Source organism: Aedes aegypti, chromosome 3, assembly GCF_002204515.2.
Source record: "Aedes aegypti strain LVP_AGWG chromosome 3, AaegL5.0 Primary Assembly, whole genome shotgun sequence".
Taxonomy (NCBI): Eukaryota; Metazoa; Arthropoda; class Insecta; order Diptera; family Culicidae; genus Aedes; species Aedes aegypti.
Genome location: NC_035109.1, coordinates 109496596 through 109512530, shown reverse-complemented (window position 1 = coordinate 109512530; position 15935 = coordinate 109496596). Strand labels below are relative to the sequence as shown.

At 36.2% G+C, this 15935-nt stretch overlaps 1 protein-coding gene across 2 annotated transcripts in view; it reads left to right on the top strand.

The window, feature by feature from the left end:
* Positions 1-15935, top strand: part of LOC5570003 (small G protein signaling modulator 2) — a 53233-nt gene that overhangs the window by 17903 nt on the left and 19395 nt on the right. Inside the window, exons 2-6 of one of the 2 annotated variants that reach the window (XM_021849901.1) lie at positions 7150-7352; positions 7912-8084; positions 8142-8361; positions 8427-8648; positions 8712-9021. In XM_021849901.1, the coding sequence (XP_021705593.1) occupies positions 7150-7352; positions 7912-8084; positions 8142-8361; positions 8427-8648; positions 8712-9021 (1128 nt within the window). Of the gene's footprint in view, positions 1-7131; positions 7353-7911; positions 8085-8141; positions 8362-8426; positions 8649-8711; positions 9022-15935 lie in introns of both variants that reach the window. The other variant, XM_021849900.1, reaches the window with a different exon arrangement.

Genomic DNA, 15935 nt, shown 5'->3' with positions numbered 1-15935 from the left:
AATCTTTAAAAAAATGACGTATCCACTTAATTTTGAGCCTATTTAGTAAATATTTTGAATATGATAAAATACTTTGGATCCCGCAAGCATGATCGAACATAATCCTAATTTGATAGTATGAATGTATTTTGTACCTTAATTGAACTAAATATGGACAAATTACAATTTTGGTTAAGCACCTCCTATCCCTCAGTTTCGGACAGCTTGATTTATTATATGATATCTTCGTATTTATTGCATCAGTGTCTCAGAATACTTCCATTTTTCATGGATTCCGTCGATCATGGTATCAAATATGCAATAAAATTAAGAATAATGAACATTCAGAACAACATCGTAAAATGTGCTATTTTTTATCACATATGAAAGAGGTTTTTGATAGGCATCTTGCAAACTAAGAAAAACTCAAATTATTCTTGTAAATGTAGCAAATGCATTGAATTGGTAATTATAAACTATTCCTATAGTTTACACATTCGATGATGTTCAAATTTACAGAATTCGAGGCATTTCCAGATCTTGTCCGGTATTGGGTGCCACCTTTCGAGATCGATCAATTTGGTACTAAAACTCATCATCAAAATGCAATATCAAAATTCATATTTATATTTTTAAATTTATTTTTGTACACTATAAAATTGATAATATTTATCATAAATGAGTAACACGAGCCCATAAAATCAATATTTTTCGAATTATGAATTTAGTGGCTTAAGTGTCCGGTACTGGGGGATCTCCCCCTACTTTTCAGTACTATTTTTTTGCTACTATTGATCCTTGTTTGGACCCGTGCCTTCGATTTTTCGTTGGACACCGTCTTGGGAAAAAACCTCTCGAAGATCACGTCATCTTTCGTTTATTCATTAAACATGGTATCAACAACAAACAAAAGGAAGGGTGAATCTCTGAATTCACAACTTCCTTCCAAAAAAGTGGGATTTCAATCTGTCACTAAACGTGGCAAGAATGGAAGAAAGGACGTTTCTCCGGAATGCGAACTTTCTTCCAAGGGTGAAATAAATAATAATGATAATTGTATCGAAATGAGCAATCAGTTCGATGCTCTAGACAAATTTTCCGAAAACCAAATCGAAGCAGCCTCTAGCCCAGGCTCTTTGATTCAAGTGAGGAAGCAAAGAGTGCCGCATATCGTGATCAGTTGTTCCGAATTTGGGGGATTCAGGCAGGAGATCTTGAACTCCAAATAGCCGTAGCGGTAAACGCGCAGCTATTCAGCAAGACCAAGCAAGGTTTCTTTCCAAATCGCAAAGAAAGGAGACTGTCGCGTTTTGCCGGAAACTCTCAAAGATCGAGAACTTCTTCTCAAACATCTGGAAGAGAAGAAGCACATTTTTTTTACTTATGACGACAAAACTGAACGTTTGTTCAAAGTAGTCTTGAAAGGTCTCTCAAGTGACTATAAATCACCTGAAGAGATCAAAAATGGAATAAATGATTTACTTGGATTTCCCCAGTCCAAGTAATCATTATGAAAAAGAGATCTGGCATTGTTCGGAAAGAGCTTTCTCAAGAATTTTATTTAGTTCACTTTAACAAAAAAGAACTAAATAATATTAAAGCTTTAGAAAAAGCAAAACTTTTGTTTGATGTCCGTGTGACGTGGGAACATTTCCAGAAACCTGGAGGAAATTACCAGAACCCCACTCAGTGCCGTCGGTGCCAAAAGTGGGGTCATGGTACAAAAAATTGTCGCATGGATGCTAAATGCATGATTTGTTCAGGTTCTTCTCACGCCAAGGACGTCTGTCCAGTGAAGAAAGATACCACCAAGTTCATATGCTCTAATTGCGAGTCCAATTTTTGGAATTGCCCTTCACGCAAAAGAGTCATTGAGGCTCGTGCCAGGCAGATGAAAGATAATATCCGTTACGATAACGGTCGTTTCCGGAATTTCCCTGGTAGAGTATCGAACAATGCTCATTTTTCAGTTAACGATCGCTTGATTAGGAATCATACCCATCAGGAAGTTCATAATCATGCTCATTCACAAACTAATTTTAATCCATCGGGTAGCCGTTCGAATCTTTCAAATTCGAATGTATCTACCCACGGTAAATCCTTTGCTGATATCGTAGCAGGTAATTTGAACTCTTCCCCTATTCGTACTATGAGTACCCATTCTACTTGTTTCAAATCAGATGGAAAAACCCCTACCGCCACAGGTAACTCCTACTCCACTTCTTCGTCTACCGAAAATTCTAATGGGAAATCATCAGATGTACCCACTTCAAGTGATATGTCTGCCTCTGATTTTAATTTTCTAACTGAACAATTGAATCTAATGATTGATGCGATGTTTAAGGCCACCACTATGACTGAAGCAGTCCAAGTAGGTGTAAAATTTACAAATCAAATTGTTATTGGATTACTTTTTTCTAATGGATCCAAATAATAATTTAAATATTTTAAATTGGAATGCTCGTTCTCTGAATGGTAAAGAGGACGAGCTGTTTAATTTTCTTATAGTTAATAACGTGCATATAGCAGTTATTACCGAAACGTATTTAAAACCTGGATCTAAACTCAAAAGAGATCCTTAATTTTTTGTTTATCGTAATGATCGACTTGATGGGGCATGTGGGGGAGTTGCAATCATCATTCATAAGCGTATAAAACATCAACTGTTTTCGTCATTTGAAACTAAAGTTTTTGAAACTTTAGGTGTTTCTGTTGAAACACAGCTTTGTAAATATACTTTCATAGCTGCCTATTTGACTTTTCAATGCTCTGGACAGCAAGTTAATTTGTTTCTAACTGACTTGCGAAAATTGACTCGCAATAAGTCAAAATTTTTTGTCATTGGTGACTTTAATGCCAAACATCGGTCATGGAATAATTCTCAAAGTAATTCCAACGGCAGAACTTTATTTGATGAGTGCTCTTCAGGATATTTCTCAATTCAATACCCTGATAGCCCTACATGTTTTTCCTCTTCTAGAAATCTATCTACGATTGACTTGGTCTTAACCGACTCTAGTCATCTTTGTAGTCAATTAGTTACTCATGCTGATTTTGATTCTGATCATGTCCCTGTTACATTTCAAATATCTCATGAAGCGATTCTCAATCCTATCAGCTCCACTTTCAATTATTTACGAGCCGATTGGAATATATATGAAACGTATGTTGACTCTAATCTTGATGTTAACATTTCTTTAAAAAATAAACTTGATATTGACAATGCTCTTGAATCTTTAACAAATTCCATTGTTGAAGCCAGGAGCATTGCAATTCCAAAGTGTGAAGTAAAATTTGAATCCGTGATTATAGACGATGATCTTAAACTCTTGATCCGTCTTAAAAACGTGAGGAGAAGGCAATTTCAACGCACTCGCGATCTTGCTATGAAAAATATATGGCAGGATTTGCAGAAAGAAATCAAGAAACGTTTTGTACAATTAAGAAACAAAAATTTTGAAAATAAAATTTCTCAATTGGACCCTGGCTCTAAGCCTTTTTGGAAGCCTTTTTGGAAAGTTTGAAGGTGCGCACAATTTTAATTTAGGACTCTTAATAGTTACTCAGGAGTTCGAAAATATTCTCAATCAAGAGAACGTTTTCGAAAATGCCTGGGAGACAGATTTGGAAGAAGTGAGAACTATCACTAAAAAAATCCAAAAATTTGAAAGCTCCTGGCGATGATGGAATTTTTTACATCCTCATCAAGAAACTTCCAGAAAGTAGCTTATCATTTTTAGTTGATATATTCATCAAATGTTTACAATTAGCATATTTTCCTGACAAATGGAAAAATGCTAAGGTTGTTCCAATTTGAAAACCAGACAAAAATCCTACAGAAGCTTCCAGCTATCGTCCAATCAGTTTGCTTTCCTCCATCAGTAAACTTTTTGAAAAGGTCAATTTGAATAGAATGATGGCCCACATCAACGAAAATTCAATTTTTGTCAATGAACAGTTTGGATTTTGCCATGGACATTCGACCACTCATCAACTTTTACGTGTAACAAATTTGATCCTTTCCAACAAATCTGAAGGCTATTCTACTGGTCTTGCTCTTCTAGATATAGAAAAAGCATTCGACAGTGTTTGGCATGAAGGTTTGATTGTAAAATAAAAAAAACTTTAATTTTCCAACATACATTCTTAGAATAATTCAAAGTTATCTGTCAAATCGTACACTTAAAGTTAATTATCAGAACTCCAGATCTGAAAGACTTCCTGTAAGAGCTGGTGTTCCCCAAGGCAGCATTTTGGGACCAATATTATACAATATTTTCACATCTGACTTACCTGAATTACCTCAGGGATGTCAAAAATCCTTGTTTGCGAATGACACAGGCCACTCCGCCAAAGGATGAAGTCTGCGTGTCATCTGTAGTCGATTGCAAAAAAGTTTGGATATTTTTTCTTCATACTTGCAAAAATAGAAGATTTCTCCTAATGCTTCCAAAACTCAACTAATAATATTCCCACATAAACCAAAAGCTCTTTATTTGAAACCTTCAAGTAGACATGTTGTCACGATGAGAGGGGTTCCAATAAATTGGTCAGATGAAGTTAAGTATCTAGGGCTCATACTAGATAAGAATTTAACTTTCAAAAATCACATTGAGGGCATTCAAGCCAAAAGTAATAAATATGTTAAATGTCTCTATCCCCTTATTGATAGAAAATCAAAACTTTGTCTTAAGAACAAGCTTTTGATATTCAAACAAATTTTCAGGCCAGCCATGTTGTATGCTGTACCAATATGGACTAGCTGTTGTAATACCAGGAAGAAAGCTCTGCAGAGAATTCAAAATAAAATTTTGAAAATGATTCTGAGACTTCCTCCTTCGTATAGTACCAATGACAAATAGAATATCCAATGTTGAAACATTGGAACAAATGTCAAATAAAATAATTGATAATTTCAGGCAAAAATCGTTACAATCTTCTATTGCCACGATTAATGCGTTATATGTTTAGGTTAAGTCAGGTTAAGTAAATTGAAAACGTGTTTTTTTTTCTCTTAAAAGCAGGTGAAATCAACTCACCTGTAAAAAATCTGAACTGTGTAGAAGTTATTGAAAGAAGCTTTTTTATAACGTCTGGTTTATTGAACGGCTCGATCAGTAATGTACAATTATGTGTCAATCTGAACCTTTGCTAACTTGATCTATTATAACCCTACGCCTACTTGATCTACCCTAAGATAAGACGTGACAGGTCAAAGTACAAAAACGAAACCAATTGCCTGTTAAAAAAGACCACTTCTCATTGGTCGTTTTGGCAAAAGCCTACTTTCACATCGTTGAGTTGGATTGCAACAGGGCACTTTGTTGCTAGCCCGGCCGTGTTGCTAGTTCATCGATTAGAGTTTGCATCAAAAGTTTGGAAATTTTTCATGGAATCATTTTGTTTCAAATCTATTTATATTCGATATTAATACAAAGCATGTATTTATACAACACTAAAATATATAAAAAATACCTTATTTAGACCAATATAATAGATTTTGTTTCAATTTTCTCTAAAAGTATCGCCGGTTTTGAATTTTAATGTGAGTTTTCAAAAACATAACATCCTCTATCGCAGTAAATGAATGAAACGTGCAAGAAACAATTAAATTATGGGCCTTGATATTTGAATTTGTTCACAATATTTGCTCAAAAAGGATACTGGTAACACTGGCAATTGTATCGTCAAGATTATCGGCAGAAAAACAACGGGGCAGTCATAGTTGAGCTGTCACGTCCTGTCCTAGGATCTACCTAACTGCTACAACTGCTACGGCAAATGAAATGTAATATGTTGTTAACAAAATGTTAATAAAATCTTAGATTTGTGTTACCAAATTAGGATGATAGTGTTGTCTAATAACACAGAACACCTAGATATAAGAAATAATGAATGTAATGTTTTGGAATGATACTAGTAAAGAAATTAAAAACAAAGATTTTAGTGCTGAAATCATTACTTAAATAAAAACATCGGGGATCCCATGTGGGGGTGAAATTGATAACATGTTGAAACGATGATTGTTTGTTTTGACAACATCTACATGCTCAATTTGGACTCCCTGAATCCAAATATGATTGCTAAATTCTCAACTATTTATTATTTATGGAAATAGTAGATGATTAACTTTCAAGAATTTCACAGAAAACGTCTAAATTCTTCTTTCTGGCGTTACGTCCCAACTGGGACAAAGCCTGCTTCTCAGATTAGTGTTCTTATGAGCACTTCCACAGTTATTAACTGAGAGCTGTCTTTGCCGATTGACCATTTTTGCATGTGTATATTGTGTGGCAGGTACGAAGATACTATATGCCCTGGGAATCGAGAAAATTTTCTTTACGAAAAGATCCTCGACCAGCGGGATTTGAACCCACGACCCTCAGCATGGTCATGCTGAATAGCTGCGCGTTTACCGCTACGGCTATCTGGGCTCCTGAAACGTCTAAATGTAGGCAAATAAAAAAAAACTCGAATTTCATTTACTTTAAACAAAACAATCAAACTGGTACGAATTTCGCCGATGAAATCTATTTTGGGTATATATTTCAATTATCCTCACACCCTACCGATCAGTTTCACCAGAATTTACTGTACTCGTGATGAACTACATTATTTTAAATGCTTCAAATCTTACAGAATAAGCAATTGACAAACTTGTCAAACAAATGATTGTATGCATAGCAGTAGAAATGCTGTACAGTTAAGAAACGGACTCTCTTTCCTAATGGGATGTAATGTCAAGAAAATGAAGAAGAGTTTTACCGAATGAGGGTATTTTTAGCCTGTAGGTCTGTTTGTTTGAGCTATTATAGTAGACATTTTGATAGGTTTCTTTGAATTCATGCACACGTTTCTGTTTCTTTTTATATCTCTGTTCCACTGTACATATTAGACCGTAAGCTTTCGTTTTGCGTTGGTCGGTGTATATTAGTAAATGTTTGTTCTTGTTTCTTCTTCCCTGTATACATTGATTCCACGGTTCTTGTGAACCACTCGTCATGTGCGTTAATCCACCGGCTTCCGAAAATTGGTAATATCATTTGTGAACAAAATGCATTCCGGTTACGAAAACACATACACGTGTTAATTGAACACTGCACCCGTTTTTAAACCTGCACCAATCAACCAATAAAACCAATCGAATCTCAGATAATATTGATTTTAAAGGAAAGCTCATAGCAGCTGTCAAGAAAGAGGTGAAACAGGTGATGGAGGAAGCCGTCACCAAGAAGTACATCCACGAGGAATCCGGCTCGGTGACTTCGCTCTGCGCTGCGGTAGAAGCTTGTCTCAGTCAAGGCTTACGGAGGCGGGCCCTTGGTTTGTTCAAAACTTCCTCGACTACGGCACTGCTGCACAAGGTGGCCAAGGTGAGTTCGCAGAAGGACTGAAATGAAATATAGAGCTTTTGATGCGTGATGAGTGCCCTTCATAGAAACGTCTACCCACAATTTCTACTCTCCTATATATAGGATTACTAGCAAACTCCTCAAGCCCCGTCCAAAAAATCCCTCAATATCTGTTTCTGACCATAGAGATCCCACTAACAGCAAAATTGGATTGTGAGTCATTTTGTGAACCTCTCTGGCAGGTACTGTTATGTGACTTCCGTTCATCTTGATTAGCGATAAAAGATGTAGCGTTTTTTGTTGAATATCTCCTGTGTTTGTTGGCTTCCGTTCCTGGAAACGACATAGCTCTGTTTCGGTTTTGTAGTAGAGCATTTTGGATATCCTGCTCCCAGTTCGATTGTTTTTCATTAGAGGATTAGTGTGTTATGACGTAATTATGGGAGAACTTGTAAACGCTTTCCGAGTGAAAATCAACTGTAGACTTTGTACATAGCTACCCATAGGTCGTAGAAAGACCATGCCGAAATGACCTAGTAATTAACTTTGCCGAATATGCTCTGTTTCATTCATCGCATAGCATTGCACTGAGGCTGCTGTTATCAGTAAGAAAGTTCAGGAAATTGAAAACAACGATCCGAATAAGAGGTCTTCTTCGAGTAGTGATAGCACCATCAAACCACCCATTCTGAAGAAAGGTAGCAGTCATTCGGTATCGACAACGTCCTCTGCTGCTACGCCACCTGTTGTGAAGTATGTTTGTATTCATATTGCATAATTGCAAGATTACCAATTCTTTGTATTTCATAGGTATCTCTGGATCCGATTAGCGCTGTACGAAAAGAAACTATCTCGTATAATCGACCACTTGGTGACAAACGCAACGCGGTATTACGAACGAGACTCTCTTGTTGCCGATCCAGACTACGGCTCCATACTAAGCTCCCTACTGGTAGGACCTTGCGCACTGGACTACTCGCGTGCTAAAACTGCTGACCACTTCTGGACAGATCCACCGGCAGACGAGTTGGTTGGTATTCTTCTTTTGCTCTTTTACTTGGTTTGTACATATCCAATAATACTAACTTTCAACAGGTCCAACGGCATCGCATCAGCTCGGGAAATCCATCATCCCCAGCCTACCGTAGACCGATGTTGAACTTCAAACGCAGCCTACACACCAGCTCCGAAGAGGGCAGCATGGCTTCGTTCAAGTCCAACTCGTTGGTATCCGCCTCGAAAGACTACGTAGAGTCGCTGCATCAGAATTCCCGCGCTACGTTGCTGTACGGAAAGAACAATGTGCTTGTACTGCCGGTAAAGTTCCTCTAGCCACGATTCGATATCTCCGTATTTCAACCCATTTCTTCATCATTACAGAAGGACGTAAGTGAACCGATGCCCGGGTACCTCAGCCTGCATCAGACGATTCAATCTTTGACCATCAAGTGGACACCGAATCAGCTGATGAATGGTTACACCGAATCGGAGTGTATCGACAAGAGTTCGTATTGGGCTTATGCGTTGAACGTTAACGTGGACGAGATCGTGTATGTCCACTGCCACCAGGCTCGGGGTGGAGATACAGGTGGCACAATCATCCTGGTTGGACAGGACGGTGTTCAGCGCCCGCCGATACACTTTCCCGAGGGAGGACATATGGCGGCGTTTCTAAGCTGCTTGGAGACAGGTTAGTATGGATTCTGTGTGACATGAGTGAAGCCTGGAGGGGAATCATTGAATTCCGTGACTTTTCCCTTTATTTCAACGAAAACTTTTAACGAAACTTAGGAACTTAATCTGATTTTTGGATAGTTCAAAGATTTTGCCAGCATTCGTAGATCTGGTAAAGAATCATCTGAAAATGCGTTATATACCGTGCAGCATTGATTTGCCGGACGCTTTGAAAACCGGACACTGGCCTTTTTCACGGTGTTTTTGATCCAAACTCCGGATTTTTTTTCGACTAGAATCCACAATCAAGATGTCTTCTACTTTCTCCATGTATAACAGTCGTCAAAAAAATTTTTTTGGTGATTTAAGGCCGATGTTCGGGATTCGAAGCATCTGGACACTTCGAATCAACACGGTATATCGTCAGGCTTTTGCCAAACATTGCCAGTCCATCCATAGATTCCTACAGGAATTTCTCCAGAGACTCTTCCAAGAAATTCCTTCGAAGATTTCTCCATGGACTTTACCAGCAATTCATCCAATATAATCTCGACTTTAAACCCTACAGCGATTTCTCCAGAAATTTCACTAGGGATTTCGCAAAGAATAACTCTTGATCGCTACCAAATTTTTTAGACTCGTTCAGATAGTGCTCCAGGAAAACTTTCAGCAATTTTTCCTTGGATTAAACCAAGGATTCCTCCAAGGATTTTTCCAGGGAATTCATCTACAGATTTTGCGAGAAGTTCCTTAATGCGTTCAGCGATCCTAGTGATTCCTTCATAGATTCCTCCTATAAGATGTTTACTGGGATTTCTTTAGAAATTTTTCTAAGGATTCCTCCAGGAACATTTCCAGGAATTCTTCTAACGATTGCTCCAGGGATTTCTCCAGAGATTTCTCCAACAATTGGGTCCTAAAGTTTTTAATGAAATCTTGTTTTTATTTAATAACACGAAAGAGCATGTTACTGTTACTACTTTAGCAATTTTTCCCGCTCAAATAATAGCTATATCATGTTTGAACTTTAATTTAAAAATTTGGTCCATTAATGAACCTTGACACTTTTGATCATGTTTGACGTTCGCTTAGTCGACAAAAACACCACAGGGGTTTTAGTTCGACCACTGGGGTTGTTCCTATCTGACATTTCGTAAGGAACACAGAAAACAAAATACACCCAATATTTGAGTTAAAGCCAAAGGATGTGACAAAATCTAAAAATATGTTTTTTGAGCTTAAACCAACGGAAACCATTAGAAAATTGAGTAAACATGTGTTTATGGCCTAAACTTAAGCGTTTGGCACTAAAATTGGGACAGGGCTTTAGGACCCTATTCTTCAAGCGATTCCTCCTGAAATTCTTCTGGAAAATCTCTGCAAGGATTCATTTATTTCAAAGATTATTCCGGATATTTCTCCAGTGATTTATTCAGATATTACTCCAGGGATACTTGTAGGGATACCTACTGGAATTTTTCCGGATAATTCATCGCAGATTCTACTAGAAATTACTCTAGGGTTTCCACCACGATTTTCTCCAGGGATTCATCAAGAAAATACTACACGAATTTCTTAAGGGATTTCTCAAAAATTTCTTGTAGGGATTCTCCCAAAGGTACCTCCTAGAAAATCGCTACATGAGTTACTCCAACAATTTATTTTCTGGTTATCCTCTAGTGATTTATCCAGAATCTCTCCGGAGATTCGTTGTGGCGTCCAAAAATTCGCCCAGAGATTCCTTCATGAAATCCTCAAGAAATCTAATGAGTTTTTTTCTATAATGATTTTCTACCGGTACTCTTTTTCTGAATACATTTTTGGGAAAACCCTGGATGAATCTCTGAAGAAACCTACCGAAAAATTTATGGAAAAATCCCTGATGAATTTTATGGAGGAACTCCTGAGAAAATCCCTTGAGGAATCCATGGTTAAATACTTGGAGAAATTCTTGCAAGATTACAGGTGGAATAGCCGAGGAGGATTTTTTGTAGAAACATCTGGAATAATTCTTAAAGGAGCCGATGTAGAGATTTTTGTGGAATATTCTGTGGAATAATTACTGAAGAAAAAACTGGAGAAATCTTTGGAGGAATCCCTTGAGAAGTCTCTGGAGAAATTCCTGATGGAATTTCTGAAGGATAAGCTGGATAAATTTCTGATGGAATCAATGGAAGGTTATCTAGGTATATTGCTGAAGGGAACTCTAAAAAATTACCTGGGCAATTTGCTGAAAGAATCCCTGTAGGGATCTCTGGATGAATCTCTGGGGAAATGCCTTTTAAGTGATTTCTCCTCAATTTCTTCCAGGTATTTCTATGGGAAATGTTAAAACATTCGTTGATTGAGCTCTCTTGGAACTCCATCATGAGTTTTGAATGGATTCTTCATTAAATACATCCAGGAATGTTTCCTAGGATTTTCACTGAAAATAGTGCTGATGATGGGTTTTATGAAATGTCTTCGGCAGTATTGTGAGAATCTCAAATTCTCATAACTATGCTCTAGATTTTTAATGTGTGAGTCATCGATTACGCAACTCAATAGGCAGAAAATCATGAATGAGTTGACTCGTCCAATTGACTCATTGTCTTGTATTTCCACAGCTTTTTCGCACATAGAAATAATTCCTTGTTTGGCTGATAGAACTATAATCATACTTTCTAAATTAGAAAAAAATCTAAAAATAAGGTAACGCTAAAAATTGAAATGTTTGACCTCCTCCCCCCCTCCTCCCTAAGTTACAATAAGTAACGGTTCTTCCAACCCAATTACGCAACGCTTAGTCAAGACTCCCTCCCTTGAGTGATTTTGTCTGAGAATCTCAAAAGTGAGATTGGCGAGACTGATCACAGATAAAGTTTGCTCTGACGGGAAAGCTTTTTGATTGAGATTTGAGTTTGAGTCTACCAACACTGATCTTCGGGTATTTGGATGCAATTCTATCAAACATGTTTTCCAGAGAGCTTGCAATGATTTATCCAGAAATTACGCTAAAATTTGTTTATTAGTTATGAACATTTTCCTGGCGTTTTTAAAAAAATCCTGTATTAAACGGATTATATAAACGTGGAGAGAGAAATTGTATACAGAATGAAAGAACCCAAGTAATCATCGGCATAGGGAGAGATATCGAGATATAGAACATCGAGATGTGGAGAGTCGATTGTATATTTAACCTTTTTAACACGCATAGTTGAATGAAATAAACAAAATTGCATTAAATTAGCGCGATACCATGAACCTTTTACTCCTTAAATGTGTTTTCAAAATTTTCAACATTTAGAATGATATTTAAGCGCAGCAATTTGCAATAGAAATCATTGCCTCTATTCTTGCAGTAGGCTAGAAGTAACATAGCATAGTAAAACTTTACTGTTGGTGGAAACACGATTGTTCCATGTTACAGGAATGACAGTTCATAAAACCGAGTCCGAAGGTCAAAAACGTATTCTTCTTTCATTGTGTTGATTTTATGATCAAATATGTGCAAAACACCTCAAAATTTTCAAGTATTATTAGTTTACTACTGTAGTTGTACGCATATGCGTCCATTCGTATATTGGAACAAATTGGAGTCACGTTTATACCTTATAGGTATATTTTTGAATAGTTAAAAATGAAATTCCCTGAAAACTGTGCAGGATTACAGAAAAACAATGGAACGTTTTTCTGTATTCGTGAAAAGATGTTTTTACAAAAAATTGCTTTGAATCTTGGTATAATAAAACAAAATGACTTTTCAATTTAATTAAAAATCAGTTTATCCATTAAGCCCAAGCGTCAAATTCGACAAAATTCGGTAAGTTGAGAAAGGCTCCTTTAAGTTATGTGTTGCAATTACTGTACACAAAACATATGGTGTTTTAAAAACAGAGTATTGACTGAGCTTTTTATATGATTTTTCATAGTAAAATGGATGTGAAATTCATAGAGAAATTATTTCAGAATGGTATACAACAGTGATGTTCAACGTGCCACCTGCGGTCCGCATGAAGTAGTGATCATGATCCATAAATTAAACCCGTACTTTCGTAGAAAACAAAAATAAGATTCTTATAATTTCAATTTTAAATGAGTATTAAATGTGTTTTAGAAGATGAGCTACAGTCGTATAAGGGTTACCCAGAATGTATGGGCACGACTTTACCATAATGCCATTTCGAGACCAGTGCAGATAAAAATCTGATTTTCACACATTTTATTCTTGCACTTATGAGATGCAGAATTTGAGTTTTAAGCGATTTTTTTGCGATCTGTTTGTTAATGATGCTACATTTCTGTCTCCTCTTACAGTTTTGCACAATTGCGTTATATCTTAGCGACTTTGTTGCACGAAATTTGTGCTAGGTCATAAAGTACGTAGAATAAAAATCTGAAAAATATATTTATCATTGCTTATACGATAAATGATCAGACTATCACTTATTTTATTCTGGTCGATTCTTAAAAGGGTCAAAACCAAGTCCTTGTATATCCGTTAAAACATGTAAAAATCTAATTTTTAAGAATTTTACCATTTTGTCAAATTTTTCCTAGCAAAACTAAATAAAATTTAGGACGAAAATTCTTGTGGAACATCTTAGGTAAAACGTTCAGTTGTATTATTAGAAACTCGCTCAGGATTTCTATAGAATTTGACATATGCCCAAGCAGTAGGAATTCTGAGGCTATTGCTCATATATATAATTTGTTCACGCTATTTCATGAATTTCATAAAAGTAAAGAGACAAGACTTTTTGCTTTATATGTTTCTACAACTGCGCTACTACTACTACTTTTACAAGCGCAATGCATGTAATGCACAATGATAAGAACTGTGAGCTGAAGAGCCGAGACAAAATTTATGCTTTATGACTAAAGTAAACTAACTAAATGCGTGTGCTTCGTTCGAGCGCGTTCTCTGAAGAAAATTGGTTTTTAGTAAATCGACAGACTCCAGTGGATTGGTCACACAGTATGGATGCCTGGGGAAATATTTTGGAACTCTATTTGAGCTAGTTATAGCTATTAATGACGTTATGAAACGTTATGAATACATGACAATCCCGAAGTAAAATAGCGTGTACAGTGAACCTATTCATATTTTCAAAAATGTCTGGAAACTCCCCAGTCAACCAATACATTGATTTTTCATTGCAAAATGAACTTCTGGTAAAAATTTCACTCAATTTAGAGTAAATTTAGGTGTGCTTCAAATCAATTATGTATTTTTTTATAAAATGAAAAGAAGTTTTTTCAATAATTTTGATAATTGAATAATTTATCAAGAAAGCTTTATGATATCATTAGAAAAATTTTCGGTAAGGCAAAAAAGTATTACCATATTAAACAAATCTTAGAGCCTGATTCGCTGCTGAAAAATTATTTTTTTGGTATATATTTATGCATGGGAAATTCCTGCAAGGATCGATCAAGAAAGCTCTTTTTTATGATCGCAGTACGCAGCTGAAAAGAAATGTATGTTCAAACGGGAGTCGCTGTAGAAAATTTCTGCAAGAAATCGACGAGCAATTTCTTTAGCGATTCCGTTTCTGCAGCAAATCGGGCTAAAACCCTGATTTGCTGCTCACACGTCATTTATTGACCTATCTTAATGCATGGGAAATTCTTTTAAGGAACCGCACAAGAAAACGCTTCTTTTCTGATAAGCAGTACGCATTTAAGAAGAAATATCAGTTCAAACAAGAATCGCTGTAGAAATTTGCTGCAAGGAATCAGTGAGAGCTTTCTTGAGCGATTCCTTTCCAGCATGAAATCAGTCTTGGGTGAAAAGACACTTTTATAAATATAAGTAGTAATAATAACCACACAAACCTTATTTTTTTACTTTTTCAAACACAAGACTTATATTAATGGCAACCTCAGATACCTGAGATTATTTTCGTTATCAACATTATAAAGGTGTTGCTATATAAATTGCAAAAAGTTCTGATCTGTTGTTTCTTGAATGAACGGAACATACATTTGATAATGTAGTTTTTAGAATTTTTTTTTCGCAAAATGTGCTGATAAAGATTTTTTATTCTGCCAAATACAAATAAAACTGAGTGGGAACATTCTTTTATATGAATTATTTAAGATATAATGAATGTGTCTGTAAGATTGACAAATTCAGGTGAAAAAATATTTCTGAAAAACTTAAATGCTTTCCAAATCTCTTTCGGTTCTCAGAAAACATGCAAAGGTCTTTTTGACTGAACATGCAAGGTGGCGAATCTAAGTCCACACATGTATTCTTTCTAAGGCTTATCAAATATTATCTAGAAAGAAGACCAATAATCTGCTCCATGTTCGATTCGGAAGCCTTAGGCAATGTCCATATCACGTACCTAAAAAAACATTAAAAATTCACAAACTTATAGCAGAAAAAGACAACAATGGAATCTTGCTTAATTTATCTACCATCACGTTTAAAATGAACACACCTTCATCCTCATCGGAGAGAATCTAACGAGAAAGTAGGTATGAGATGTTATGTTCGATTACTTTGAAAAAGGAGGACATTTTTAGCCCAAAGGAGGACGGAAGGACATATGATCAAAAAGGAGGACATGTCCTCCCAAAGGATACCATTTGGTAAGCCTATATCTAGGTCAATTTTTGTCATATTTTTCTTGATGTCTTGAATAATGTAATAAAGCAAAGAAGTTAGAAGGTTTTGTCCGCTATACTACTCCGCTACGCTACTGATTGTCGTATACTATGGTGATAAACTTGCCACCTTCGGAAATCACACTTTATTGTTGAAAATATTAGTTTGTTTGGTATCAGATGATGGAGGAGTTCTTAGAGAACGTGTTTCTCGTGATCACAAAAAAAAATTCCAGGGTCCTAGTTTTGAGGGCATTTGCGTCTTATGGGTTTGATATGCCGGTATTGTTTGTTAAAGTTCAATTAAAAATAAATACAGAGGACCAAAACAGTTTT